This window comes from Kwoniella dejecticola, chromosome 1 (assembly GCF_000512565.2).
Source record: "Kwoniella dejecticola CBS 10117 chromosome 1, complete sequence".
Classification (NCBI taxonomy): Eukaryota; Fungi; Basidiomycota; class Tremellomycetes; order Tremellales; family Cryptococcaceae; genus Kwoniella; species Kwoniella dejecticola.
Window position 1 is genome coordinate 2,854,174 of NC_089301.1, and position 27,354 is coordinate 2,881,527.

The window sequence follows — 27,354 nt, forward strand, 5'->3', positions numbered from 1 at the left end:
AAATAACTCTCCAAGATGGCTGCAGAACAGGATTTCACAAAGCGAAAATTATGGGGGTAAGCCGAATGTCATGATACTAGCCTAGATGAAACTCCCATTTTTAGTTGCCGGAGCTGAATCCAATGTACATTTCAGCGGTCGATTCACCGGATCTACTGATCCCTTGTAAGCTTACTTGTCGCTACAAACGGTTGATACGGCTCAAGCTTACCATATCCCTGCGTATGATAGGATGCACGAGTTCAACCAATCGCTAAAATACGATAAACGGATGTATGCCGCCGACGTCAAAGGCTCAATCGCATTCTCAAAAGCGTTGCTCAAAGCTGGTATTTTGAACGAGCAGGAACAGAAGGAGATTGAGAGGGGCTTGAAGATCGTCGAGAGTGAATGGGCTGAGAACAAGGTATGTCCATCTGCATTTCTCTTAATACGCTTTGATCACTTCTGCTGGTGATTGTATTTACTATCCCTGCTGACAAGAAAATGTGAATTATGCAGTTTGTAATTCAACCTGATGACGAGGATATCCACACCGCCAACGAAAGAAGATTATCCGAGATCATCGGGAAAGAAATCGGCGGGAAGCTGCATACGGGACGAAGTCGAAATGATCAAGTCGCTACAGATATGCGAATCTGGCTTGTGCGTATTTATCTCCAGAATCAGCCAAGTAATACACAGTGCGTTCATTCCAGCTAATACTCTACCTGGATACGCATAGATGGAAGAATCCAACCAAGTCGAATCGTATCTCAAAGACTTGCTGAACGTCATGGTGTCCCGAGCCGAAAAAGAAGTAGATGCCATCATGCCCGGTTATACCCATCTACAACGAGCTCAGCCCGTCCGATGGTCTCACCTCTTATTATCCCACTCTCAATCCTTCCTCGGTGATTTAGACAGATTACGACAACTCCAACCTCGTATTTCCGTCTTACCACTCGGCTCGGCCGCCTTGGCAGGAAACCCATACTCCCTTGACCGAGAACTTCTCAGGCAGGAATTAGGCTTCAAGTCGATCGGAGAGAACTCCATGCATGCTGTAGCAGACAGAGACTTCATTGTGGAATGGTTACAATGGGCCAGTCTCTTGCAGATCCACATGTCTAGGATGGCTGAAGATCTGATCATCTATTCTTCTGCTGAATTTGGGTTTGTCCAATTGAGCGATGCTTATTCGTGAGTTGGCGGTCTATAACCTTTTTAAGTTGGTGGTCTTTCAGAGGCGTAGAAGCAAGCTGATTGATGCTCTCTCCTAGCACCGGTTCCTCCATCATGCCTCAAAAGAAGAACCCTGACTCTCTCGAATTGCTCCGTGGAAAGGCCGGTAGAACTTTCGGTCAGATGGCAGGATTCATGATGTCACTCAAGGGTGTTCCGTCGACTTACAACAAAGATCTCCAAGAAGACAAGGAACCCTTGTTTGACGCTGTCGACACTATCTCAGCTGCTCTCAGGATCGCTGAAGGGGTGATCGCTACTTTGAGCGTGAGTCGGTGTGGCGTTGGTTTGCATTCTCAACATGATTGATCGAGATCAACAATACAGACTACTTGAACACCAAGTTCAATTCATCTTACTCAATACAACACCACGAAGAGTTGCACGTAAATGGCTGATCCTGATGTTTGTTTGGTTTTTCTTCGTTCGATAGATAAACCCCGAAAAGATGTTCGCAGCCTGTACAATGGACATGCTAGCTACCGACATCGCAGATTACCTCGTGCGAAAAGGCGTCCCCTTCAGAGAAACGCACCATATTTCCGGACAATCAGTTGCCTTGGCTGAGAAAAATAAGATCCAAATCTCCGATTTGACCTTGGACCAATGGAAAGAACTCTCGCCGCATTTCACGGAGGATGTTAAAGACGTTTTCAACTTTGAAAATTCGGTGGAGAAGCGTAATGCCATCGGAGGACCGGCTAGGGAGATGATTAAGAGGCAAGTGGATATTGCCCGACAGAGGATCGGACAATAGATCGGTCGTGAGGCATAGGAAGTGCTAAGGGCACAAGTCAATCGATTGAAGAAAAGAGCAAGACGAGATGAGAAGAGAGTATATACAGAGATTTCTGTCCACATGAGCATTTCAGATATCGTATATTACCCATGCACTCATGCCTTGATTCTGCTTCGTGCATGTAACGGTGCAAGTCGAGAAAACGTGTTCATCTACTTGATTAGTATCTCTAGCAGTTCACGATCCTTGATGATCTCGTCATGAAACATTTGGCTGAGAAAGAAATGCATGAGATCGAGAAGGAAACGACATGATGATAAAAAAAGTCCATTCTACGTAGATACAACTCTATTAGTATTCTGAAAATGCTGGATATCTTATCCTTTTCCTGGTATCTCACTCTCCCTACTTTGAGACTACAAGTATCCCGTTCTGGCTCATGATCACCCCTCAACCCTCAACACACTTTTCCCTTCAGTCTCACAACTACCCTCACTCCAAATACCAAATCGCTATTCGCCATTTCTCCACGCTTCATCTGATTCAATTCCAATTTATCTCCACCTTCAACTTTGGACTCTCCACGCACTGGGTATCGCCCCAATCTGATCTTCCCACCAAACCAACCTATCCCTCTCTTCATCCTCTACAACCTTGACCAGCCGTCCACCTCCGAACTCCCTTTCTTTCCACAGAGAGTTCAGGCGTTGTTCAGCATCGCACCAAAACAATTTCCATTTCTTATCATTCGTCAACTTAAACCCATTACTTCGTTCGAAATACCACTTATTGATCGGGTTATCCGCCCGACTCCGCCATACCAGGTCCCGACCTACACCTACACCCCTCAAAGACCCTATACTCGGATTACTAGCGTCCAGCAAACCCAGTCCGTAGGTCTCGTCCCGGAGGGCGACCCATAGGAAATCGACCGTTCCGTCTCCTTGGTTTTTGGGGTTTACGGCGAATTTGTCTAGATAACATATAGCTTTTTCGTCTGCTTTCTCCTTCTCATTGACATCTGTTTGTGTTTTCGAATTTGCGTCTGTCTTTGAGTTGGTGTTTGAGTTTGATTTTTGGGCCCTTCCTTCAAGGGTACAAATCGCTGCCCCCGCATAATCGCCTACGACAATAACAAAATCCAAATCCCTCTCCAGCCTTTTCCAGAATCGCTCAGAATCCAAGGTCCTCTTGAAAGCAGTCTCCAACAAGTTTGTCAATTTGCTCTTATCGATCTCCTCTATAGACCGCAACACTCTGACCGGGAGACCTTTCCGAATGATTGTCGGTGTATCTCGTGTGATTCTTCCTTCTGAAGCATTGAGCAGAGAATGAGGGAGCGAGGCCGAATGCGCCGGTTTGTTGGTTATCAGATTAGCTATCATCGACGACGATGATCTGTGGGAGACTACTAAGGCCGACGATTCAGGTGGCATGTATTCGAGGCATCCATTAGCGAGTCTCAGACTCGCTAAACTCGTAGGATGGGTATCTTTCCAGCTGTTCTGGAACGTACGGTTGATATAGCTGTATTCGGAGGACAGGTTGATCGATAGATGAGGTAACCCTTGTCGAGCGTAGGAAGGGATACCGCCCTCTCGATTGATCACTAGGAGTCGTAAAGGTGTTAAATCGTAGTTCGAAGTGGCTGTTGTTGTAGATGTTGATGAGGTTGAGGAAGTTGTGGTGTTTGAGAGAGACATTGATTTGGCCAAAGCTAATAACACTTTATTACTTGATATTCTCCTTGATCGACATCCTTCGTCCAATGCAACAGGCAACAACACCGGTATTTCACCTTCCATGACTGCTCTTCTGACGTGATCTAATCCTTCTTCTTCTATGAACACCTCGTTGTCCCCTTCTTTCCTCTTTCTACCATGTCTTTTCTCACTCTCACTCTGATTCTCAATTTCAGTGTCATTTTCATTTTCATTCTCAATTTCGTTGATTCGTGCAACAGTCGAAAAGATGGGTCTTGCAATAGCCCTATGCCTCGACAAGAAATGAACGACTCTCTCCACCTCCCTTCTGACTATCGACCTTTGCCTTTGGGCTTCGAACCTATCTTTCGATTCGATCGTCGGTAAATCATCCCTATCAACGACGATGACACTGACTAAACCCAATTTCTGGAGATGCGCCATACCCCTACATATCGAGTCTAGTTGGGCGTCCGTGAATGGGCCTTGGATCTTGACTAGTGCCGGACGACGAAGGATGGGATTCAATAATGAGTTGACCAGGGGGTTCTCGCCTTGAGAAATGGAGGTTTCTTTGGAAGATGACGAGGAGGGAAGGTCGGATGGGGAAGGGATGATAGGTGTTTGAGGGGGAGGAGCGAATGAGGAAAGGTAAGAACGAGAATCTCGGACGGAGGGGGAAGCTTGTAAGATTGATAAGATGAAGTCCTGTTTAGGAGCACATTTCCCACTTGGTCAGCTTAATACGTCTCAATGTTATGATTGTTAAGAATTGAGACTCGAGACTTGAGGAGTAGGAGTCGAGGGTGAAATGCAACTCACGTTATCTTCGCTTGCTATATCACGAAGCAGCTGGGAATCATGTCTATGACGAGTCTGCTGCTGAATTCGCGTCAGCTGTCTGGATATGCCTTGACGGGACGGGAGGATGATCACCACCTACTATACAGTTTGAGGGTATTTTGCCCTTCCCTCGAAGACTAGCTGATTTGACAGGTGCGATTAAACTTTGTATACGGGGCTTCATCGTTGTTGACCCAGATTTGATGAAGGATCTGAGGAGTTGAGTAAGAGCTTTATCTTCGCTATAGCACAGGTAAGACTGGAATGGGGTGTATGTACAAGTGTCTTGTGAGATATGGCAAAAGAGCATAAATCACTATTGCTACGAAGGAGAGAGAGAAGGGAATTGACCGACTCAAAATAATTCGCGCTACTCGAGTAAAGTGGAGGAAATGAAGTCACGGTCGAGTACCGCCGGGATCACCCTATCAGCTCTCTTAGCTTAGAAGCCAATATGCTTCTTCAGAAGTCATTTCAAAAGGAGATCAAAGGTGGAGAAGATGTATATACAAATATGCATGATCGTCTACTGCCTAATGGTTGTTTCCTGATTCCTCCATCCTGATAGGACGATCTGCCAACGGCTTTATTCGGCTGATTCCTTCTAGTCAGAGAGATCAATTGTCCAGTCCATCCTCATCGCCTGACTCCACCTCTCAAAGCCAGAACCAAGTGGATGACAGCCCCCGCGTTGATCTTGTAATCTTGGATAGCTTTATCGTCGGCCCTAACAAGAACAAGGTACAGATAAGCTGTAGGTAGACTGAAGAGATTGGACATGGGACATGGGACATGGGACATGGGAAATTGCGGACTTACATGGCCTTACCACCGAAAATCAGACGTTGTTGGACAGGGGGAATACCTGCTTTCTCCTCGACTCGTTCTTTCACTTTGTTGATCTACCAATCAAAGCCTGGATATCAGTACGACGTCACGCATAGTGAGCGCAGCTATGATGATGAAGGCTTGAGGGGAAGAGGGAAGATGACGATGACGACGACGAGCGCAATGATCTTGAATGGTCAGATATGTATAATGGTGGATGAATAGCTAGGGAGGGATCCTAGAAGAGAGAATCACACCTACGGTCATATCTGGCTGCACATCGATATCGACCTAAAATGCACCGTCAGCTGTGTGTCTTTCCCATAGACTATGGTAGCTTACTTCTTTACCAGTAAGAGTCTGATCACAGCGTGTCAATAGCATCAGCATCAACATCAGCGTCGAATCAGACGACACACGACCTTTGGACGAACATTACACACTGATGAGGAGGAGGGAGGGAGGGAAAGATGACTCAACTGACCTTGACTTTAACGATCATCCTGTCTATAATCCCTTTCTATCCTTTATTTTCCTCCCTTCGTTCACTTCTTTGTTATTTATCGCTTCTAGTGGATCCTTTTGAGACTCGCTCCTGCAATACTTGGGCTCAGGAATCTACTATATGTGGTTGTTGTTGAAGGTGGAAGACGATTAGGAATGTCATGAAAGTGAGGGAGTAATCGATTTTGTTGGGTTTAGCGTTTCAGGGTTTTAGTGGTTTGATGATGCGGGGTAAGCAGGTGGAGGTGGTCCAGTGGCAAACTTAATCCTCCTTGTACCCCGACTGACCTTTTCTTGTCTTTCCTTTTCGGCCTACCCTCTCCAAGGCAATACTTATCAGGCAAGAGGAGCAGTTGGTGTGCTCCAGTGCATGGGACAGTCCATTAAAGATGCCAAAGTGGAAGACGGACCTGGACGCGGAGCCATCTGTGAGTCAGGAAAAGGAGGAACAGCAAGAAGGTAACGAAGTGAGCAACGGCAAAGGAAAAGGAAAATCAGGTGTAAGTGTCGGTCCCTCCCTATAAGTCACTTGTCTACGCGGTCGGCGTTTCGAAGGAGCCTACAAAATACCTTGTAGCAGAGGGCGGGAAGCTGATAATTCCATCCAGAACTCCAAGGCCAGCTCGCGCACTAGCAAGAAGACAAATACCTCTACTTCCGGTAAATCCACGACCTCTCGTCAGCGCAAAGCGAAAACGAGTGATCAGCCGTCCACCATTGATGATGGCGAGCAAGCAGGCAAAAAGACAAATAGGAGTCAAGAAGGTCCTAGAAAAGGTAGACAACAGCTACCGAGAGCTTGAGTAATTCAGCTGACATGCTTGTTCTTGTAGGTGTCTTTGCGATGCTCGACGCAATGGTGCCTACACAAGAAGCGTCTTCCTCGAAAATTCCCGATGGTATGTACGAGGCTGGTCATCATCTCCCTTTGATGTGATTCAGCTCGGCTAACAAGCAGTACTTGTGCTTTGGTATAGGTACTTTGACATTCTCAAAGAAGCCTACACCTGCCAGGAAAAGTCGAAGTAGCAGTAGCAAAAAAGGCAAACCCACCGCCCAGCAGCACCAACCTGAGATTGATAATGGGGAATACAACTATTTAGGACTCTGGGTCCAGAGACCCTCACCTATACCAGAGCCCAAAAAACCGCCCAAAACTGAAACGATCGACGACAATGAGATCGACGAGCTAGACGGAGACTCGGATCATGAGACCAACGATCAAAGCCGCGTTACTCCAAAGAGCAACTCGAAAAGACGAAGGAATAGAAAAGCCGTTGAACCTCCTTCATCGCCTTCACCACCGCCTACGAAGCTTATCACCCCAGCCGCCGCAGGACCCTCGGTCAATCTCAAGGTCACTGATAGTACTCCTGTATTTCCACAACCTGAGTCGGAACTCGGACCAAGACATCGATATGACCCACAATTTCTTTCAGAACAAGCAGGAAACCGCAAACAGGCACCTGCACGTACAAAAAACAACCGCCAGATGCCACGGACCTTAGAAGAAGCTTTACAAAACCCTTTTACACCTGTACTTTCTCCGGACAGTGATGATGAGATTCCGATTGATGACGAAAGCCCTTCGAAGCGAGTCGCTGAACGAAGACATCAGCAGCGAGAGGAGCCCGCACGGCTCAGTACTACCGACGAGGATGATGAATCGAGAAAGATTCCTCCACCATCTTTTTTATCTCGGCGAGCCGAAGCTGAGAGAGTTAGAACGGCGCAGGAACAGCTGGAGAGGGAGCAGACCGCGGCCAGAAACGAGTCAGTCCATCGTCGTAGATCAATAAGATTTTCAGATGCTTGAGACTGAAATTATTTGGCTCTTCGGGTAGATCGCGAAGAATCGGCCTTGACAACGATATTCTGGTGCCGAGCAGTGATATCGAGAATTCGCAACCCCAACAAATCAGACACTTTGGTATCGGTATCACACCTTTTGCCAATGGTGTCTATACAGAGTCTACCAAGGGACGAAGCAAATCCACGTCTCGAAAAACCAAAACCTATGGTAATGGTAGGTCTCATGCTTACCAGCATGGCCATCCACTGCCATTAGCAGCAAGATCACAAAGCGTCGCTCTCTCGCCTCCTCCTCAAATACAGTCCTCTTATAGAGGAGCCAAAAGGAAAGGTTCGACCACTTTTTGGCGAGATCCATCTTTTTCTCCTGATGCTGTCGACGCATTTGAGCCATTGCAACAAGGAGAATCAGAGCTTGATTCAGACCATGTACCTCTACGAAAGAAGAGGAACACCTACGCTAGGAATGGTCCCGCTCCTGATGAGAGGATATTAGGTCTGTTTGAAGAAGACGAGAATGAACCACCGCGCTATAGAAGGAAACGAGGTAAAACTCCCAGAGTACCCGTTACGAGGGCGTTCAGATATCGTGATTCTGAGGATGAAGGTTACGATAGTGCTCAAGAGCATTTAGAAAGGGAGAAAAGAAGAAGGAAAAGAAGGAAGTCAGCTATTGTCAAACGGCACAGATTCGAGACGGAAGGACACCCGCAACTGCATCTTACCCAAGCTACAGCCTGCCAATATAGAGTCGATGAGTGAGTTCAACCTTTATACACCTGACGAGATTACCTCGCTTAGGAAGCTGACTTTTGCGAATTCAGGTACGCAAGGAAAGTGGCACAGATTCTTCCAACACCTAAAAAACCATTGAAAGCCAGTACAGCCGCACGTCAGAGAAGCTACAAGAGGACGCTTGGCGACCCAAGATACTCGAGCAAGCCAATCAGCACCATCTCCTTCTCGGAATACAAGGCCAAGTACCGACCGCCTCTTGCGCCGATCAGTGAATCGAACTCACCAAGTACGAGGTCGAGACCTTCGCACAAAGATAAAATGGGTGGCAGGGTGGAGGAGCTGATTTCAGCAGGAAGAAAGGCCAGACTTGAGCAGGCGATCCGAAAGCAGAGATCAGTTACAAGAGATTTTACTCCCAAACTACCCTTGAAAGCACTAGACCCTTCTCAAGAGGATCCTCAAAAGATAGACCAGATCGACGTGGAACACGCAAGACCACACAGGAACAAAGCCCAACACCTCGGATCGTCTGGGATTCCCCACGCAAAGTACAGGCTTCCTTTCACCTCAAAAGATAAGGAATATCCAAGCACAAACACCAACACATCCCGATCGGAAAACTCATCAAACAGTGTTCCGACGGCACCAATCGCCGATATCGAGGTGCTGGGTCATATCATGTATCAACCACCTTCCAAGGTGAACAGGAAGAAACCAATGCCACCATCTTTCAGGCCACCCACTTCGCAGCAGGTTGATCGCGACGATGAGAGTGTAGATGACAGCCCTGTTCTGCAGAATGATCGTCCGACTCAGCCGGACGGAGATGATCCAATCATGGCATTCTCTCAATTTGCAAACAGCCAGAATCATCACAATCAGAATCCACAGGCTTACCCAGACCAACAGCAAATCCCGGAAGCGACATATCAGAATGCTGGATTCACGGAAGAGCTTCCTGCTCGTGCCGAAATCGACCCATTCGAGATAGTCAATCAACTCTATGCACAGGATGTAGGCAAATATCAGATGCGGCCTCAGATCGAAGCTCAATCACCAAAATATTCCGTGGCTCAAAACATCCATCTCCCTCAGCTCGGACAGAATACTGTCACTCCGTCGACTTCCCAAAGGCGGCCTCCAACTCATGTCTCGCAAGGTGGAGACCCGGATTCTAAGAAATTGCCGCCTTCCGGACTCGATGCGGGCCTCGATATGGCTGAAGATGATACAATAGTCCGGCTACTCGGAGGCTCTCAGCCAGATTGGACGGGAGCTCAAGAGTGGTTTGATCCCACTCAGATGGTCGAGTCCCGTGACGATCCTGCTTCGGGCAGGGTGCAGAGGGCCAACAGGCAGTCTGCTCAGCTCCAGAGCCGGAACGAGCCGCTTATATCGTCTGCAAGCGGAAACATAACTCATCTACAAGAAGTTGATCCGGCAATTACTTGCGAGAAAGAGGACCGTATCGACCAAAGACCTTCACAAGATACCCAGAAGAATCCAACAAATCCTCAACAGCGATCTGTGCACAAGCAAATGTCAGGAATGGACATGCTCCAGCATCTGCTGGATATTCCTATCGATCCCGCCATTGTTCGAAACGTCAACAATACTTTTGTCCGACAGAAAGGGGATGGCAGAGCCAAGTCCACTCCCAATCGACAATCTCGTCTGGCGGAACGAGCTAAAAGAGTACAGGAGAGACACAGCAGAAGGAGGAGGGAAGCGGAACGAAGGCCAGCCGCGAACGAGCCACTGATCTTCCCGATTCTTCCAGTCCAAGAACCTGAAAGTTTATCTCTCCCACAGCAAGAAGACATTCAGGACGAACAGGTTGAAGAAGCGCCTCATGACATTCAGCCCCCGAAGCTCACTTTGCGTGAAGCCTACCGAAATATTCACCCGCAACACTCGGATGATCCTATCAGTAGATCCAGGACTTCCGCTCCTGCGCGATTCAGTCTTGCTAATCAGCCTGTCGTCAAACATTTCAGCGAAGCTCGACAGCCCAGTATTAAAAGGTTGGAAGAAAGGAACAACAGGGCTTCTCAGGAAGCTGTTCAACGCCGTGAGTGTTCCGATCCACTTCCCAACCACAGGGAATTCAATGACAAGAGCTTCTGGCGTTGTCGTTTTTGAGAGTCCTGACAACGTGTGATTTCCGGTTGCGAAAGTGTTCAGACCCCCGGTAGGTGGGATTGAGTCAGACACGCCTGGAGAAGTCGGTTCTGCCGTATACGAATCCACCGAGGTCGATCCGGACACTCAGCTTCCTCGCATTAGTCAACTTACCGAAAGTCGCAGATCCAGTAGATCAAGGAAGAATTCAGCTGCTAATCGATTCAGGAGCGAGAATACCGCAGACGAATACGTGGATGCTTGGAGAGAGGAAATTAGACCAGACTCGGGCAGAAAATTCATTTCGCAGAAGACTGACGTGGATTGGGACTGGTTTGAGGGGAATTTACAAGGTGGGAATCCGTTCGAAAATGATTTGAGGGTATTTCAAGGTGCTTCTTCTCCGCCGCCCGAAGGTGATGCTCCTCTATCCTCCGGATATGAGCGTGGTCAAGGTGGACAGTCGGGAAAGAGGCGAAGCAGTAGTGATGGTAGAGACTGGGTGGGACGAGGCTGATGGAGGATTAAAATCGCCATCTCACACCCGCAGCGATGGCGGAGACCGCTGTAAACATGAAAGTGGGCGAATGATTGGAATTGGAGAAGATTTTAAGATCCTAAGTTCGAAATGTCGAGATGTCATGAAAGTGGTAGGCTGCTTCAGGGATTGTGATCTACTGTATGAGAGTGTGGTGTGGACGATATTATACAGAAAGACCGTTGGGTCTATGTGACTACACTGTTGTATTTATGTATTCATACTGTAGTGCAAAGTAGTGGCAATTTGTATATATACATCAACTCATCATGCAACACCATCCTCCTCATCCTCATCGGCATCATGACACTGTATCCAATGAGATGGGCCATCGTAGAGTCAGAAAGTAACAGTATCCGAAAGTGAATTTCAAGTTTCAAGCTTCAAGTTTCAGTCGGATCAGCTTTCCAACCCCTTTCCACACCTTCCAATTGCTTCTTCTTGATCCATTCATAGACCACGCTGAAATCCTTGGTAGCCCATTCCCCCTCGCTTTCGCGACATACAGCTTCGTATATGCTCTTAGCTGCCCATGTCATCGGTATAGGTAGATCTAGGACGGCGGCTGCCTCCAACGCTAATCCTGCGTCCTACGATGGCACAATTCAACAACGATCAGTTGCTTCGCACAACAATCGCGGAAGGTATGAGACGAGATCACAGTACCACTATGTTTTTACGCACGCACCTTCAACATGAGTCGTGATTGGAAACCGCCTGCGTAATCCCTTGATGCCGGAGACCCGTCTATCTCTTTCAACGGCGGATTCACTCTGGAAGACCACGATTGACCTATTCGCCAAGTACAGTGAAAGCGACATGGACAATTAGCGGTTTTGTATTCGTGAAACAGGATGCGGATACCGTATACCGTCTGCTGACCCACCTGAAGAAGTGTTGATCACATCGTGTAGCAATACCGGATCTATACCTAGACTCTCACCTAGTGCTAGACCCTCGGCTAGGGCGATTTGGTTGATCGCTAATATCAAGCTGCCCGCATATAAGCCAACCATCTTATCTATGTCTATAGCTATAATTGCCTCTCTGTGGTTGGGATGTGAGTTGTAAAAGGTTAAAGTGACTTGACTTACTTATTACACACTTTCACTCCTACTCCTTTCCCATTCCCACCGCAATACACCACCCTATCACCCTTCGCCATAGTCTTCAGCAGGGGTACGGCCAGGCCGGTCGCGGCGGCAGAAGGCGAGCCGAACATGATGGTAAGTTCGCCTTTCTTGGCTGCGACTGTACCCCCTGAAACGGGTGCGTCGAGCATGAACACCCTGCTTAAGGTCTCTTGATGGATACGCTGGGCTATTGAGGTGGCTGATGTAGGAGAGAGGGTGGTGCAGTCCACTAAGAGTGTGTGGGCTCCTATCGCCCCTGCGGAAGTGGAAGCCGAAGAGGATGGGGGTGTGATGGTGATTGAAGAGTCTATCAATGGGGTTTTACCGGATGACAAACCGGATGAATATGTCGTGGATGATGATACTCTCTGGACACTTTCACTTCCGCCTTCTTTGATCTCTTGGCTGCGAGGGCTAGATGAAGGAGATGAAGAGGTGAGAGAGGGTGTGTCGTCTGACAAGGCGAGTAACCCGGGAAGAATACCGTCTGTACCGTCTAGATAGACGCTTTCGACTTGAGGCGTAGAGGGGAGCATCGTGATTATGCGGGAAGCCGCCTTAGCCATCCTGCATCAAACCATCATCAATAATACGCAAACCGGCAGGAATGGTTGTTGATAATATAGTGGAAACGGAAGACAAGTGATCCAGCTTGAAGGACGGGATTAAGGTCCACGCAACCAGAGTTTATGGGTGATTCAGGATATCTGTGGGTGTTCGCGTGAATGGCATGAATCACAGGGGGGACGATTGATGGACATAATCGCAGAAACAATGTTACTCACTCCCTTCCATTTCCCACTCTTTCCACTGAAGACGCCAGCTCACTACCTCCCTTTTCGCGAAGTTCAGACAAGAAAGAAGACACCCTACCCTCATCTTGCTCGCATATCGTGTACTTTGGTGATTGTATCCGTGTATTCCCCGACTGACTCTGGTGTGCGAGATAAGTCTTCGTGAACAGGTTCAGAGCCATTGGATGACCTGTTCGCCTCGCTGTCAGCTCTGCGTCACCTTGAATGTCGATATCGACGCTGCCTCACCCATAGCTCCGAGCCCTATCCATCCTATTGTTGAGGCTCTCGATCGAGCAATCGCAGTAGCCTTGAGCATCCTGTCAGCTTGATGTGCGCGACTGCTGCCCCAGTCAACATTGTAACAAGAAGACAAACAATAAGACCAGTGTGCTCTACATGACCTCGTAAGAAGTGAGTCAAGTCAGGTGGACATACTCCACCGGCTATATGGCCTGGCCGGCTAAACCTCGGTTAAACATTCTCTTGCTTATGGCGCAAATTGATTCCGTTGGCTCGTCTACCTCTCCAGGCTGAAGTTGAAAAGTGTTTTGACATTACTTCTCTCCTGATCAGAACCATTGCATCAAAACAACCAGGACAGACCCATCCTCAATATGCCTCGCTCACCCTCACCATCGCCAAGAGGCTATAGGCATTCGTACAGAGACGACTCGCCGCCGTGGTCATCCCGGGATCGCGAGCGAGAGAGAGACGATTATCGCTATCGAGGGGAAAGTTCGAGATATAGGGAATACGATAGCAGACGAGATCCTCGAGATTACAGAGACGGGAGATCAAGTGGATACTATGGTGATGGTGGTAGAGACGACTACAGAGAAAGAGAAAGAGATAGGGATAGGGAGTACGATCGACGTGCTCCGACGACTCGTAGATCGTATTCATTCTCATCCGATTATTCACCCTCGAAAGCCCCTCATCCTCGATCACGGTCGAAATCAAAATCACGTTCGAGCTCCAGGTCAAGAAGTCGGAGTAGAACAGGTACGCCTGAAGAAGGTCAAATCATCTCTACTACTACCACTACTATGTCCTCCACCGATACAGGTAAAGGTAATTTGAAAACGTCTTCGAATCCAGCTGGATTACCTCCTCGACCCAGATCCCCCCCTCCTCCGCCAATATCCAGGCGCCGGTCCAGGTCTCCCCCGCCTTACAGGGGCTACACAAGAGAACGCGAGCGAGATTGGCGCGATAGGGACAGAGATAGAGATCGAGATAGGGAAAGAGAAAGAGGGTATTACGATAGGAGATCCAGATCGCCTTATTCACCTCCCCCGTCAAGCTATAGGCGTAGGAGATCACCTTCGATAATATCCTCGATATCTACCAGATCACCTTCTTCAAGACCATCACCAAGTAAACGTCGATATCCATCAAGAAGCAGATCCCCTCCTCCTGCACCTCCCCCGGAAAGGAAGAGCACCTCTAGAATACCTTCTCCCGCTCCTGCGCCGACAAATCCTACATCTGCACCAGCACCGACAGCAGCCCCAGCCGCAGCTCCGACTCGTCCGATCCCTGTCGCCATCCCGCTCGGCGGAACGAAGCACATGCATCGAATGCCACCTTCTGCGCCTCGATCGGAGAGGATCCCCTTAGGCGCCCCTCCTACCGGTCCAAGAGCTTTAGCGCATCTCACCACCCCTATTGCCCGTCCCTTGGGTCTGAACAGAGCTGGATTTGTCGCTACTCCCAACCCGATCTCGCCCTCAAGCTCGAAGGACGAGCCTAGATCTGTTCCTTCCACACCGTCAGTATCCGTGATACCGCCCAGTGGACCGGCGGCTACCACACCGCGATTATCTTGGTCCGAGAGGAAGAACGCCTTGACCTCTCCTTCTTCCACGTCCATCATCGACAATAACAGCTTGAATACTCCCGAACAAACCAAACCCAGTCCCACAGCCAGTCCGACGTCGATCAATGCTCCAGCTAAGAGTACATCAAGCATACCCACTACTGGGATAGTGATTAATCCTTATACGGGTAAACCATTCGGCCAAGCGCGGGCACAAGCACAAGCTTCTCTTTCAGCAACAGCTGCGACTACATTTGATGCAAGTACAAGTCCAAGCACAAGTACTCCTCAAGGCAATCTATCGCCCGCTGTTCCGAGTGAACAGACGCAAGAATTGAAGTCGAAGATTGAAGATGAAGGATCTCGTCCACCCACTCCGCCAGTCAATCTCCAGCTGGAACATAAACCGTTCATTGCGGAACATAAGCCTGCACCTACATCTGCGCCTGAGCCTGAGCTTATGAAGGACAACGCGGCTGAGATAGCTGAGCAAAGACGCCAAGAAGAGGAGAATCGAATAATGGCTGAATTGCCGGGGGTCAAGGTCTCTTTCGGGGGTTCATCCTGGGAAACAGAGGTGAGTTGGTCGCGTAATTGCATCTTGAAAATCTCGTTTCTCCATCGCACTTGCTCACCGTCTCATGCAATCCGAGACTCCTGTCGCTATACGCTATACGATATACGGTATACGAGATACTGACTTCGATCTCCTCGTAGCTCGCGAACCATAATTCCTATCTAACGAATCTGTCCAATAACACTCTCCGCCTGCAATCCGCAGCTCGACACGCAGCTATGATCTTAGCTGACGCCGAAGCTGAGCGTCTCGCAGCTGGAGAACGAAGGAAGATATGCGAGAATCAGTTGTTGGGGTATAGTATCGGTATGGGCGTCGGAGTTGGTATGGGCATGGGCATGGGCATGGGCATGGGCATGGGGACTATACCTAGTGTGTAAGCTGTCTGGGGGTGGAGGCCGACATGGGTATATACCCCTTCTATCGTCGTGAGCATTGGGCACTCGTTATTTTGCACGGTCCATGTAAGGCTCATTGGTGGCCTGGCTACTCTATGATGCGTGGATGCATTGGCGGTTTGATAATTTATGATGCTTGAGTGGGTGGGTGTGTAATATGACAACATGATTATACAATAAATATGGGTTGATCTGTTTATCAGATGAGATACGCCTTTCTACTTGCCCGATCTTCTCCGATGCAAATGCTCCATAGGACATTTCCAGCTCATATTTGCATATCGCATTCTCCCATCCTCCCATCCTCAATATACTTGAGACCGAACAGGAATGGTAGAAATCACCCATACATCGCTTGAGCGTACGCCTGGCCATTCTCTCATAGTCAGCATACACGTCCTATCTCTTCAGTCGATCTTAACTCTGAAGCTGAATTGAGTATGTAAGGAGCTCACCTCGTACTCCTCGGTACTCATCAGTTCATGATCATCGTCCGTGACATCCTCGATGGGTTTCGGTATCCCGCCGACTGAAAACTCGAAACCAGATCAGCATTCTTGTGATGACTTCATGGCCAGCGCTGACCCTCGCTTTCTTGGCTAAATGAGTCACTCACCATTGACCATCTTCCCACTTCCCTCCGCACCACCATTCGCACCGATATACGCATCTGAGAGAGGCGCAGATGCAATATCTTCCATCCCCTCATCTTCGTCCTCATCCTCTTCCTCATCCCCATTTCGGTGGGATTGCCCTGCTTGAATTGGTGCTTCAACCTTGATAGCCGGTATCGGTATTTCCTTCTCAATCGTAGGAGTCGGAGTCTCTTCAAACTCATCCCCATCCATATCCCCATCCATATCCCCATCCCCATCTTCATCAAGGATCTCATAATGCGCCCTGAGAGACTCATCCTCAATCTCCTCTGCTCCGCCATTGCCCCTCAGCCGTTCGGCAAGTATCCGCTTTCGCTTTTGGTCTGCTAAACCCAGAGTCGTCGCTTGGCCTGTGACTGTCGAGTGGGTGTACCAGTGCGGCAGGGCGTTTTGTTCTCTGCGAAAAAGAAAGATCAATATTAACAGATTGTCAATTATTTAATCAAGAACCCATTCGATTGATTCGAATGACAATTCATCAAGTGAGGCTCGACTCGGCTCTCGGCTCGACAATCAGAGCCGATCATATCAGAAGAGGGGGGAGAACGAAAGGACGGGACAGCACAACGTCAAGTGCCATGTGACAAGTGACAAATGACAAGCGACTCACCTCTGCTGTTGCGCCAACCTCTCCTTTTCTTTCTCCTCATTCTCATCCTTGCCCAAAACAACTTCGAACTTCTTCTCCTTCTCTCCGTTTGCCCCATCGCCCTCTGAACCTTTCACAGTGGTCTTCACGTTCTGCGCTATCCACACGACGATATTCAACGACGGTACCGTCTGAGCTTCGACAGCTTTCAACGCATCCCTGATGGGCGCAGTGGCAATGTTGAACCGCTGCATCGCGTCTTGCGAGGTGGTGTTTTTCCCGTCCAACGCAGTGGAGGGGTCGTGCTCTATCAATTCTGTTTGGCAGTCTTCGCATTTGAATGTATTTGTGTATGGGTCGAAGATGTTGGATAGGTCTAGGGGGTCATATATCCGGCCGTCTAATGGACAGATGTATCCTCGGTGGCCTACTTCCTACGATCGAAATGAAATTACACATGAGCATTGGTCCCTTCTTTTCACTTGTGTTTTGTACGATATCTGCGCTGCTTTCCAGGGAAGTCGAAAGTCCAGCATGAACGCGAGCCGTATAGCCCAGCCTCAAACGGCCATCTGCCCATGTTCGTCTCCAGCTTCGACTTATTGTTTCAGATCGCAAAGCAAAGCACAATCATACACCAGACGCAGACGCAGACGGGACCACGACCACGACCACAAGCACGAAGAGGGACACCACTATCACTCACTTGCTTGATCTTATCATCTATCCCTTTACGCATAATCGCCAACCTGTATTTAACGACATTCGCGAACTCCCTATAATCCAAATACCAGTAATGAACATCTCTCGTACGTTCTCTCTCGATGATTAAGGGTTTCCCATCTTTGTCTATTGCTCCTGGCTTCGGCTGACCCGGTTTGAGCGGTTGGTTCAGCTTTTCAGGTTGTGCAGCTAGTTGTTTGAGTCGCCATTCAGGTATAGGTACTTTCTCCTTATTCACATGACTGAGTTGGCACACGACCGCACGATGGAGAAAAAGGTACACCGAGTTCGATGAGTGAAGGTTACGGATGGTTAAGATAGAGAGGACCAGAAGGCGTCGAGATCGTAGGTGATCGAATACAGAAGCGGAGTATCGATGAGGATTGCGGCGGGGTGATAGAGAGATAGGGAGCTGGGTCAGCTTTTCTTGGGATACATTGTCGCTGATGAAGTAAAAGTCATAGCTCACCGCCGTACAAGCCTATGCATATGTAGCGTACCCATATATTTCCTCACTTCAGGACTCGTCAATCCGACTTTATTAGCCAGTTCCATCTCGGTGGTACTGTCCGCATATCCACATGATCCATTATCAGCTTAACCATCACCTCGAGCTATGTATAAGATTCTGTAGACTATGATAGTCATGATTTTGTGATTAGACCTACACATTGTCATGCACCATCATCTTCAGAATGATTATATAAGGTGTATCGTAGAATGCATAGGCCACTTGATATACCAGATCCGCACATAGCTTATTGATTTCGCTCGAAGAGAGATGCTGGGCCATCTTGACGGTCACGGTCTTCGGTGTGCGCTGCCGATTGCGAGTGTCCGATACCGGCAGAAGCTGCCTTCCCTTGATCTTGAGCAATCCAGTGTGCTTGTGTGCTCGCGGATCTGTATGTCTTTCTTCCTTAAATTGAAGGATGCGTTGAATCTTTCAGCAACTAGACAGAAGATAGCTCGCATTGGATGTTCTTGTCTCTGGTCTTTGCAGTGACTTTGACTTTAGGTTCTACGAGTAATCTTCGTCTCATGTGTATCTCACGTGCTTAAGTGCGGAGTCTCCATATGTAGCATGGGTAGAATGCAATTCCAGCGGAATGGGATGGATCTCGTAAATTTCAACGATCCGATCTGTCGCCTATTGCTGGAACGGATTAATTATCTTGACGTCAACGATTCGATTCAATTGCATTTTTATCGATAAGATCGTTTAGGCGATGGATCGTGAATCAGTCGCAGCAGCATATAGGAGCTGATAAATATATATAATGTAGTATTGTACAATGCACGATGTATCTAATTTATTTCTGTCCATCTTGCTGTTCATCGCAGCTGAAATTCAACACTGATCGATCAAGCGAATTCAAGCAGACTAAGTAAATACCACAACATGTCAAACAACGATAACGAAAACGACAATGTCCCCGATACTGTCCGACCACCCACTAAGAGGGTCCGATCCGACCAAGATCACTCGAAAGCCTCTACGAAGGCAGCAGAAGCTTCGAAAGACAGTGAGAGCAAAGACGAAGACATGAAGGAGGAGAATCACGAGGACGACGAATGGTTGAAACAGCCTCCGTTCAGTGTGGGCGCGGATAAAGAGGGGTGGGAGACGAAGTGGAGAGAGAGTTGTTGGTGCGGAAAGGGTATGTGAAGGTCTCTGGTCCAGCTCCAGTCCACCGAGCTCGGCCGTGTTGGGAGCGCCAGTGAGAGAAGACAGGAGGAAGATATCCCAGTGCGAGGCAGATTGCGTTCAGGCGAGGCGAGGTGAGGTGAGGGGTGAGAGAAGTCGAGCGAAGTAGTCGAGCGAACAGACTGATATTGACCTGACATGGCACTTTTATGTGTTTAGTCGCTTTCGTGTACAACGATGATCCGTCCAATTCGAAGATATGTCATTGTGAGGACTGTCAACGGCTACATGGTGAGTACGATCTACGATCTATCTGTTTATGGGTTCAGATCTGTACTCGTTCCTAGTGTTGTAGTTGGTACTGCATCTTCGGGTACAGAAATCGCATGCTTCATTCATTCTGCCGTAGTTGATTTAGCAGTGAGATTGTGCTGACCGATGCATTATCGACTCAGGCGCACCATACCAACACTCGGTGATATTCCACAAGAAAAACGTCCGGCTCGACTCTGACGCCTCTCCTGAATGGCTCGGCTTCCTTTCCGCACACGGGGAAGTCCACCCTCTATCCTCCACACCTACGCCTTTACCACGTAAGATCTCGTGTCGGGCGTGCGGCTCGAATTTGATGGATGAAGGCCGGAATATGATCATGGCTTTTCCACCGTGTTTCGAGTGGACCCGAACACATAAAGAAGTGGATAAAGCCAAGCAGAATGACGCTAAAAAGGAAAACGATGGGGATAACGCAAACAGCGACGCTCCGGGTGTCAATAGGGAGAATGGAGGGAAAGGGAAGAAAGGGAAAAAAGGAAATCACGGATCAGAGGGCGATTCAGGTAAAGGAGCGAGAAAACAACAAGGATTCCCAGATGAATTGCGGGCGCAATGTCATATCTTCTATGAGAGACGGTGTGTCGATGTCAAAGATGGACTGCCGAAGTGGAGGGGACATAAAGAGCAGAGTGATCTCATGGGCGAGGATGAGAAGTAGAGATTGAAGCTAGGGGATAATCTTACCGCGGGAGTCCCAGCTTAAGTCGACGCTGAGGCGCAGACTGACAGACGGAAATCTGGGGGGCAAAGTCACGTAGCTGAGCCTGATTAGGCTGAAGTAGCAGATCGCGAGGTGGATGTTGAGTCAAATACACTGTGTAAAATCATACATACTCCGTAAAACATGCATCATCATCACCTGAAGACTGTTCTTTCAGCGTCTCACAATACGTCTGACTGCCAACCGCGGAAAGGGAACAACAGCGTTGAGCCGTTGGACTTAGCTGGCGTCTTGCAGCCTCAGACTAAATACCTTAAATGGTGAATCCGGCTTACTTCGATGCGCTAAAAATACATTGTGTTCTACAAAGAGTTGTGTGTATGCGAGTATGCTGTGTCTATATGATAGGTCGATACTATCCTTGTCAATTACAATGCCATTTCTCAACCGTTCACACTATTCTGCCTTACACCCGTCCTTACTACCAGACCAAGAGTATGACGCAGCTCCATCACGAAAGCGCACGCCTGATCTTATACTACTGACTTGTCCGTCGTAACAGCCACTCGCTTAGCAGCCTCCCGCTCAGCTTTGTACTGGGGATACCAGCTCAATACCAAATTCTGCACGAACGAGAATCCAATTGAAGTCACCCAGTATAGCGTTACACCCTAATCATCGAATACAGTCCAACAGCAGCGATCCAATGAGCGTTCGTTCGATCTGACTACTGACGGAAGATTGGGAATTGAAGAATGAGAAATGAGGGATAGCAATTCGAGTCACACTCACAGCAGGCATCTGACTAGCGATCAAGCCAAAACCAACCGCACTGAATCTAAGTACGGACGCCATGAAACCCCTCCGCACTTCCTGTTGTCTCGCAGGGCTCCATCGCGCGGTCCTATTGGGATTTGGACTTTTCTCTACGTCCACCAAACCTGCTCCTGCTACAGCTCTGCGTTTCTCACGTTGGATCTGCTGTAATACCCCGTAAGTCGTCGATGTGGTCGTTAGTTTCCTTCTTTGATTCGGTGGTTTTTGAGCGTTTGGTATTGTTGTTGTAGATGCTGCAGAAGATGAGGATGAGGGCTTGGAGAACAAGGGAGATGGTTTTGGGTTTGATGACTGTTGATCGTGTCGAGGTGGAGTCCGTGAAGTGGTTTGTGAGGAATGTAAAGAAGAAGAAGAAGAAGACGACGAGGTCTGTTGCGCTTTTATAGCCTCATCCGTTATTTCCGCAGAAGATTTGGGTTTCCTACCTATCAACTCTGCATTTCCAAAAGCCAAGCAAGAGCCTACTAAGGGCAAAATGCTATACGGGTCCACTTCGCCCAGTTTATCCAACCACAGAAAGCTCTCATCGAAGAATGGTGAATTCGCGAGTTCAAGGGTCCGTCGAATAGTCAGAGAAAGAGTGACGAATATGGGGATGTGGACTAGTAAGGGTGAATAGGTGGTTATTGTTGGATTTGTAGAATATTTCTTGTGCAAGGCTTTTTGAGCTTTCTCGACCTATCCACGCACATTCATTCCAAGTCAGCTTGCCTTGACTGACGTTACTCTGCGATGCCTTTTTACACATACACACGAGTCTCACTAAGACGACTCACCTGCCTCCTTAATTCCAGGGTATATTGTTCATACCCCACCCCACGCTTCCTGCAGTCAATCATGACGGACTGCGCTAATCGTTCATTGATAACCTTCAACTCTGGCTGTACTAGATTCTTGACTCGCAAAGAACGTTTTCGCTGCCACAACGAGATTGGCAGAGTGAATACTGACCGCACAACCAGAGTGAGGAATATAATGGAGACGCCGTATCCCCATGGATGGGGGATATCCATTAATCCATCGGAAAGAGGATGTACGATGAAGTCGAAAAATGTTGAGACGGGTGTAAGCTGTTCGTCTGTTGTAGAAGCGGTGTGTAGGGTCTCTTCTGTTACTTGAGGTGATTCTGGACTGAGGGATGCGGGGAGTATAGAGAAGGACCGGACGCCTAGTCCAGGCGCTAAGCCCGAGCGCATGTGACGGTGTGGAGATATCCCATGTCTCGAAGGTATGCGAGTTCGAGGAGATGATATAAATGAGCCATGCCGTATTCGCGAAGAGGCCGAAGAGAGATTCCGGCTGAAGAGAGTCTGAATACGGATCGAAGGCGGACTTGGACATTTGAGAGTTGTTCGAGCGAGCGGAGAAAGCCCCAGCCTCGAGGGTCCGGCAAGACAATTGTTCATCTTCCCAAATGCTTTCTGGTCTAGCGTGAGCAAGCTGTATGAACTGTCAGCAGGACAAGATGAGGACAATAACAATAACATACTTCCGTGGTCCAAGCGTGAAATGACCTAGAAGCTTGAATTCATTCGAAATTTGATCCCGTTACCCACTCTCCCTCCACTTACAAGTATTGTTATTGCTTGTCAACCTTAGTCGTCTGTCCTCTCCATCTTCTTCTCATCCTCGAGCTGTGATACCATCACCCCGACCATAAGACCCCGTGATGTCGCATCTGGCCTTACCCTCTTCCGCAAGGGGGTCTCCGACTCCCTCGGGCACCTCATCACCCAAGAAGACAGGCAAGAGAAGGAGATTGGACAGGGTACTCTTAGACGAGGACGACGATGTGGACGAGAACGATCTCATAGCTATGCCAAGGGCGAAGAGGCGGCTCAACGAGGAATACGATGAAGAATACGATGAGGACGATCATGATGATCATCAGGAACAAGACCAAGATCAAGATCAAGGGCAGGAGCAGGAAATCGAGGGTGGTCAGGAGGGAGAAGGGCAAGGAGCTTCATCGTCCCTTCAACGGAGTGGCACCACCAAAAGATCGGAGAAGGAGTTATCTGAACATGCTCGAATGCGTTTGGAGAGAGAAAGGGAAAGAAAAAGGGGTCAAGAGATTGATGCGAAAGGGAAAAAGCGAAGAGCAGAGACTTTGTAAGTTGATGTCCCCACTTCAGGCCTTTTCCTCACCTCGACGTCCACGTCCAAGACAGCGCTATTGTCCACTTATGCTGATATGACGTGCCCTGTGATTGACTCGCTTACTTCTCGTTCACTCGCCAGCCTACTACGCGACCAACTGGATGCGGAACAAGCCAAACGATTCGACACTTTCTCCACGGTAGCTCTGAACAAAAATGCCATCAAGAGGGTATGTGTCAATTTCACATATCATGTCTGTCCGTCGCAGCGAGCGCGCGAGCGAAAGAAAAGATATTTGCCGTTGACTCATTCGTACGCTTCACCAGCTCAATCGGGAATTATACGACCAACATGCGTCTCCACAAGTATCGATGGTCGTAGCTGGTATGGCCAAGATATTCGTTGCTGACGTGATTGAATTGGGTGAGTGTCGAACACGGACACATTCGATCCATCTACATCTCTCTCCTTCCTTGACCTTTTTTCTTCTTGACACGCACAGTACGGACAGATCAATGGACACATTGTGGGAACAGACATGCTGATTTTCTGCTTATGGGCACATAGCCAAAGACCTTCAACCTCATTCTGCTCATCCGGACGGACCTTTACAGCCGTATCATCTGAAATTAGCTCGTATGCATTTGGAAGAGTCGGGGTTGTTGGCTGATAGGAAACAAGCTAAGAAAGCTCTGTTCCGAAAGCGATGAAGTGGCCCGTGACCAACCATTCATGTATCAGGAGTGACTAAATCTTGTTGTATATTGGTGAGCTTTATCTCTTAGTCTGAAAATGCTTGTCTGTGGACACCGAGCTGATGACAATCTGGATAGGCAGTGGAATCATAAGCACTCTGTTGTATCGATCATGTATCTCATGGCCGGGCCCATGTTCATTCCGATTCACTGCACAGAAAACACCCGTTGTTAGTCGCCCATACGAGAAGTACCATTAATATTGCATTAACATTGACTTTGACTGAGTCAAAACCTAAATCTCTCAAGATCGGTCCTAGATATTACTTCGACGATAGACGACATTCCATCTATTTTCTATCCTTACTGATACTATTTTATGCTAACTGACCATAGTCCACCTTAACTCCACTTGACTTGATAGACGTTGACACTGACAATTGCAGTGGCAAAGATGACGCCTAGTGCAAATCGAAATCACCTAAAAATCACTCAAATGACGAACAACCATATTCCGAATACCCTTCTCTGACAAACGTGAATATATGATCGCCCAGCACACGCTCCGAAAATCCAATTTCGCAATAAGCAAAGTAGTCTGCGGTCGCACCGAATATGTTGCACCGAATATGATCAGTTCGGATTCGCTCAACGGTATTTGAAGACGGCAAGCAAGTTGAAGGTGAGGACAACCGCACAATACACAATGCACGTTTCACCATGCCCAATGCCCAGAGCAAAATGGGAGAAATCACTCACAAATCCATTTCCTCTTGAACACCTGAATATCCTCCTCATTCATCTCTGGATGCTCATCCAGTAAGGCAGAAACCACTTGATCCTCGAAATTAGCTACGAAACGATGTCTCCATTCTCGTAATGTCCTTGCGTAGTGGGGCTGAACAAAACGATATCCAGGAGCAAGACAGTTTAATATCGAGATTAGCGTAAGATGCATGAAAATGGCCTTTAAAGCCAGGAAGGAGGACGGTGACTTACCCCGATATTGGATATACTGTCCAGAACCAGTCTATTTTGGGCACCTTTGGTAGCTGACTCAGTGACGTAGGTGACTGTAGGTAAGAACCCTCCTGGGAATATCCATTTTCGGATGAAATCGACTTCTTGTTGGTCTACAAGTCACCCAGATCCAGATGTTATCAGCGAGGTCGATTACCAGGACTTATACTCGACTTTCGAAAACTGGAACGAAAGAACGAAAGCGGGAATGCGGGAATGCGGGACGGGAGATTCAGCTCACATTTTTCAAACCTCGATTCGGGGATAGTGATCACTTGGATACAAGCTACACCTTGCTGGTTTAACATCTCATTCAATACACCGAAATAACCAGGAATGTATTCTTTGCCTACGGCTTCCAACATCTCGATAGAGACGACTCTGTCGAAAGTGCCTTTCCACGATTCAGGTAGTCTACAGCCATGATGCTCTCACTATCAGCTGACCATGCCTCGTCTCCTGCGGTATCCACCTGTAAGAGGTGGGTTGGGTAGACGAACTCACTTTCGATAATCCATCAACCAGACTCTGATCCGCCCTGCCAACCCAGCATCTTTTATCCTATCTTCCACGAGAGCTTTTTGTTGGGCCGATAGGGTGATGGTGTCGACCGTACAATTCGTCATCTTGACTGCCTATTATCCGAGGAACAACACACGATCAACACTAAGGCTAATACTAAACAAGGAGAGCGGGTCCAAGGTCAAACAACCGGACTCACTTCAATAGCCAGACTACCCCATCCTGAACCGATCTCCAATACTCTGTGACCAGCTTTGATATTTGCTTTCTTGATGATATGCCTACGAGTGTATCATTGCATTCGATCAGCATTTTTACTCCCTATCATACGGCTTTTATAATTTTTATAATTCAAAGTATTTATCGTCCGATTTCCAAGTTACAGTATTCAGTATAGACATTTAGATCCAGTTCAATACAGTTGGAACTCACCTCAATTTGGCAAATTGAGCTTCCTCCAACTCATCTTTCCCATCTTCTTCATAAATATCAATAATCTTCCCCTGCCTCCTCTGGTATTCCTTCCCATCGTACAAATCCTTATCCAATTCCGGGTAGATTGCACATGAATAAGTCATATCTCTACTCAAGAACGAGCTGAACATCCCGTTGGACAAGTCGTAGTGCGCGGAAATATTACATATCGAATTGGTTATGGTGTTTGCGAATCGCGAATTTGTCAAGGAAGTGATCAGGGAGAAGATACGTGAAGGGATAGTTCGGACGCCTGAGATATGGGCGGACTGGGATGAGGATTTGATGAATATCTATCGCAATCGAAAGGGGGATCAGCGTCTAATCTCCACTCCAGGTCATTCCGCAAGGTTGCAGATCCCCATCAGACTCATTGAGTCCACCGGGCCCAGCCAATCTGTCCTTCGTCCTTTGTTGTACCCTGAATCGGTAACGCCGTCTGAAGATTGCTTCTGGTCTCAGTCAGTCACTCACCTTGAAGACCTGTACCAAATCATCCACCTCACATTCACCCATCATGCACGCCTCCGCGAAACCCAGATCACCCTGAGCTACCAACCGCAACCAGAAACTATCTTTCAACACTCTTATAGTCACACCTTCCTCTTTCTCCTCGTCCGTAGTTATACCCGCCTTACTGTCCTTTTGGGGGAAAGTGTGAGCTTCGCCTTGAGGAGTGATTATAGTCAATTGGCCGTAATTGATTTGAGAGCTCATCATTGACAATATAGCTAGTCTGGCGATACTTATTAACGGTCCACCGCCCAGAGAGTATATCGAGGAAGTGAGACCGGAAGTCACATTATCAGCGAGGGATAAGAGCGAGTCGGTATAGGTGTTTTGCTTCGTCGGTAAATTCACAGGCGATTTACGACGACTTTCTGAGCAAGAGCCTGAGCCGGATTCCGATTCTGAAGGAGTAGGTGGGAAGTAAGGGGATTGATCGTTATGGGAGTGTTGGGTCTTCGTAGGTGAGCCAGGGGAGGAGTCGGGGGGAGTCAATAAGGATAGATCACTTGATGACATCTTGCGAAGATTGTTGTGGGCAAGCAGCGAGACGTTGGAAGATTGGGGTGTTTGATAGGAATTTGCAGTAATGCCTTTTTTGTACACAAGAGCCGTTGCAATTACCCTCGGAGATCAACGGACTGGGTCGATGATTATCTTTGCGTGATGGTAAGATGAGATTATCGCCTGAAACTCCAATCCAGATTGAGCGAGTTCGCAAGGTATGTTGAATGTTGGATGGATGTTCAAGATATTTATAGCTTCGAACAAGTAGCGATGACTTCGAGAGACTGTGGTACGACAATCTTTGA

General features: G+C 48.1%; 11 protein-coding genes across 11 annotated transcripts; 5 read left to right on the forward strand and 6 right to left on the reverse strand.

Annotated features, from left to right (window-relative positions):
• Nucleotides 1–15: 15 nt before the first annotated feature.
• On the forward strand, nt 16–1,981 carry I303_101055 (argininosuccinate lyase; the record flags this gene model as incomplete). Its single annotated transcript, XM_018404421.1, has 7 exons — nt 16–56; nt 136–165; nt 232–406; nt 502–645; nt 725–1,182; nt 1,263–1,491; nt 1,658–1,981. 7 exons carry the CDS (start codon nt 16–18, stop codon nt 1,979–1,981), a joined length of 1,401 nt encoding a protein of 466 aa, XP_018267075.1.
• Nucleotides 1,982–2,529: 548 nt separating this feature from the next.
• I303_101056 (uncharacterized protein) lies at nt 2,530–4,693 on the reverse strand (the record flags this gene model as incomplete). Its single annotated transcript, XM_018404422.1, has 3 exons — nt 2,530–4,374; nt 4,489–4,545; nt 4,610–4,693. The coding sequence occupies 3 exons, from the start codon at nt 4,691–4,693 to the stop codon at nt 2,530–2,532; spliced, it is 1,986 nt and encodes a 661-aa protein (XP_018267076.1).
• A 452-nt stretch (nt 4,694–5,145) lies between these two features.
• On the reverse strand, nt 5,146–5,839 carry I303_101057 (ubiquitin-like protein-NEDD8-like protein RUB3; the record flags this gene model as incomplete). Its single annotated transcript, XM_018404423.1, has 5 exons — nt 5,146–5,236; nt 5,329–5,411; nt 5,599–5,628; nt 5,680–5,697; nt 5,822–5,839. 5 exons carry the CDS (start codon nt 5,837–5,839, stop codon nt 5,146–5,148), a joined length of 240 nt encoding a protein of 79 aa, XP_018267077.1.
• A 391-nt stretch (nt 5,840–6,230) lies between these two features.
• I303_101058 (uncharacterized protein) lies at nt 6,231–11,029 on the forward strand (the record flags this gene model as incomplete). Its single annotated transcript, XM_018404424.1, has 7 exons — nt 6,231–6,341; nt 6,450–6,618; nt 6,675–6,740; nt 6,819–7,614; nt 7,686–8,411; nt 8,478–10,462; nt 10,569–11,029. The coding sequence occupies 7 exons, from the start codon at nt 6,231–6,233 to the stop codon at nt 11,027–11,029; spliced, it is 4,314 nt and encodes a 1,437-aa protein (XP_018267078.1).
• Nucleotides 11,030–11,433: 404 nt separating this feature from the next.
• Nucleotides 11,434–13,296, reverse strand: I303_101059 (uncharacterized protein; the record flags this gene model as incomplete). The annotated part of the gene is made up of 6 exons (XM_018404425.1): nt 11,434–11,640; nt 11,739–11,842; nt 11,937–12,043; nt 12,145–12,750; nt 12,969–13,167; nt 13,227–13,296. 6 exons carry the CDS (start codon nt 13,294–13,296, stop codon nt 11,434–11,436), a joined length of 1,293 nt encoding a protein of 430 aa, XP_018267079.1.
• Nucleotides 13,297–13,594: 298 nt separating this feature from the next.
• On the forward strand, nt 13,595–15,756 carry I303_101060 (uncharacterized protein; the record flags this gene model as incomplete). The annotated part of the gene is made up of 2 exons (XM_018404426.1): nt 13,595–15,376; nt 15,517–15,756. The coding sequence occupies 2 exons, from the start codon at nt 13,595–13,597 to the stop codon at nt 15,754–15,756; spliced, it is 2,022 nt and encodes a 673-aa protein (XP_018267080.1).
• A 358-nt stretch (nt 15,757–16,114) lies between these two features.
• Nucleotides 16,115–18,535, reverse strand: I303_101061 (uncharacterized protein; the record flags this gene model as incomplete). The annotated part of the gene is made up of 7 exons (XM_018404427.2): nt 16,115–16,141; nt 16,230–16,303; nt 16,391–16,827; nt 17,041–17,453; nt 17,726–17,984; nt 18,212–18,307; nt 18,411–18,535. 7 exons carry the CDS (start codon nt 18,533–18,535, stop codon nt 16,115–16,117), a joined length of 1,431 nt encoding a protein of 476 aa, XP_018267081.2.
• A 609-nt stretch (nt 18,536–19,144) lies between these two features.
• Nucleotides 19,145–20,384, forward strand: I303_101062 (uncharacterized protein; the record flags this gene model as incomplete). Its single annotated transcript, XM_018404428.1, has 3 exons — nt 19,145–19,403; nt 19,610–19,681; nt 19,846–20,384. The coding sequence occupies 3 exons, from the start codon at nt 19,145–19,147 to the stop codon at nt 20,382–20,384; spliced, it is 870 nt and encodes a 289-aa protein (XP_018267082.1).
• A 536-nt stretch (nt 20,385–20,920) lies between these two features.
• On the reverse strand, nt 20,921–22,420 carry I303_101063 (uncharacterized protein; the record flags this gene model as incomplete). Its single annotated transcript, XM_018404429.1, has 3 exons — nt 20,921–21,058; nt 21,180–21,902; nt 22,001–22,420. 3 exons carry the CDS (start codon nt 22,418–22,420, stop codon nt 20,921–20,923), a joined length of 1,281 nt encoding a protein of 426 aa, XP_018267083.1.
• A 473-nt stretch (nt 22,421–22,893) lies between these two features.
• I303_101064 (uncharacterized protein) lies at nt 22,894–24,034 on the forward strand (the record flags this gene model as incomplete). The annotated part of the gene is made up of 4 exons (XM_018404430.1): nt 22,894–23,336; nt 23,466–23,553; nt 23,651–23,747; nt 23,892–24,034. 4 exons carry the CDS (start codon nt 22,894–22,896, stop codon nt 24,032–24,034), a joined length of 771 nt encoding a protein of 256 aa, XP_018267084.1.
• Nucleotides 24,035–24,507: 473 nt separating this feature from the next.
• Nucleotides 24,508–27,061, reverse strand: I303_101065 (uncharacterized protein; the record flags this gene model as incomplete). The annotated part of the gene is made up of 8 exons (XM_018404431.2): nt 24,508–24,617; nt 24,779–24,917; nt 25,019–25,152; nt 25,281–25,453; nt 25,544–25,674; nt 25,761–25,842; nt 25,994–26,328; nt 26,510–27,061. 8 exons carry the CDS (start codon nt 27,059–27,061, stop codon nt 24,508–24,510), a joined length of 1,656 nt encoding a protein of 551 aa, XP_018267085.2.
• Between the last annotated feature and the right edge of the window lie 293 nt (nt 27,062–27,354).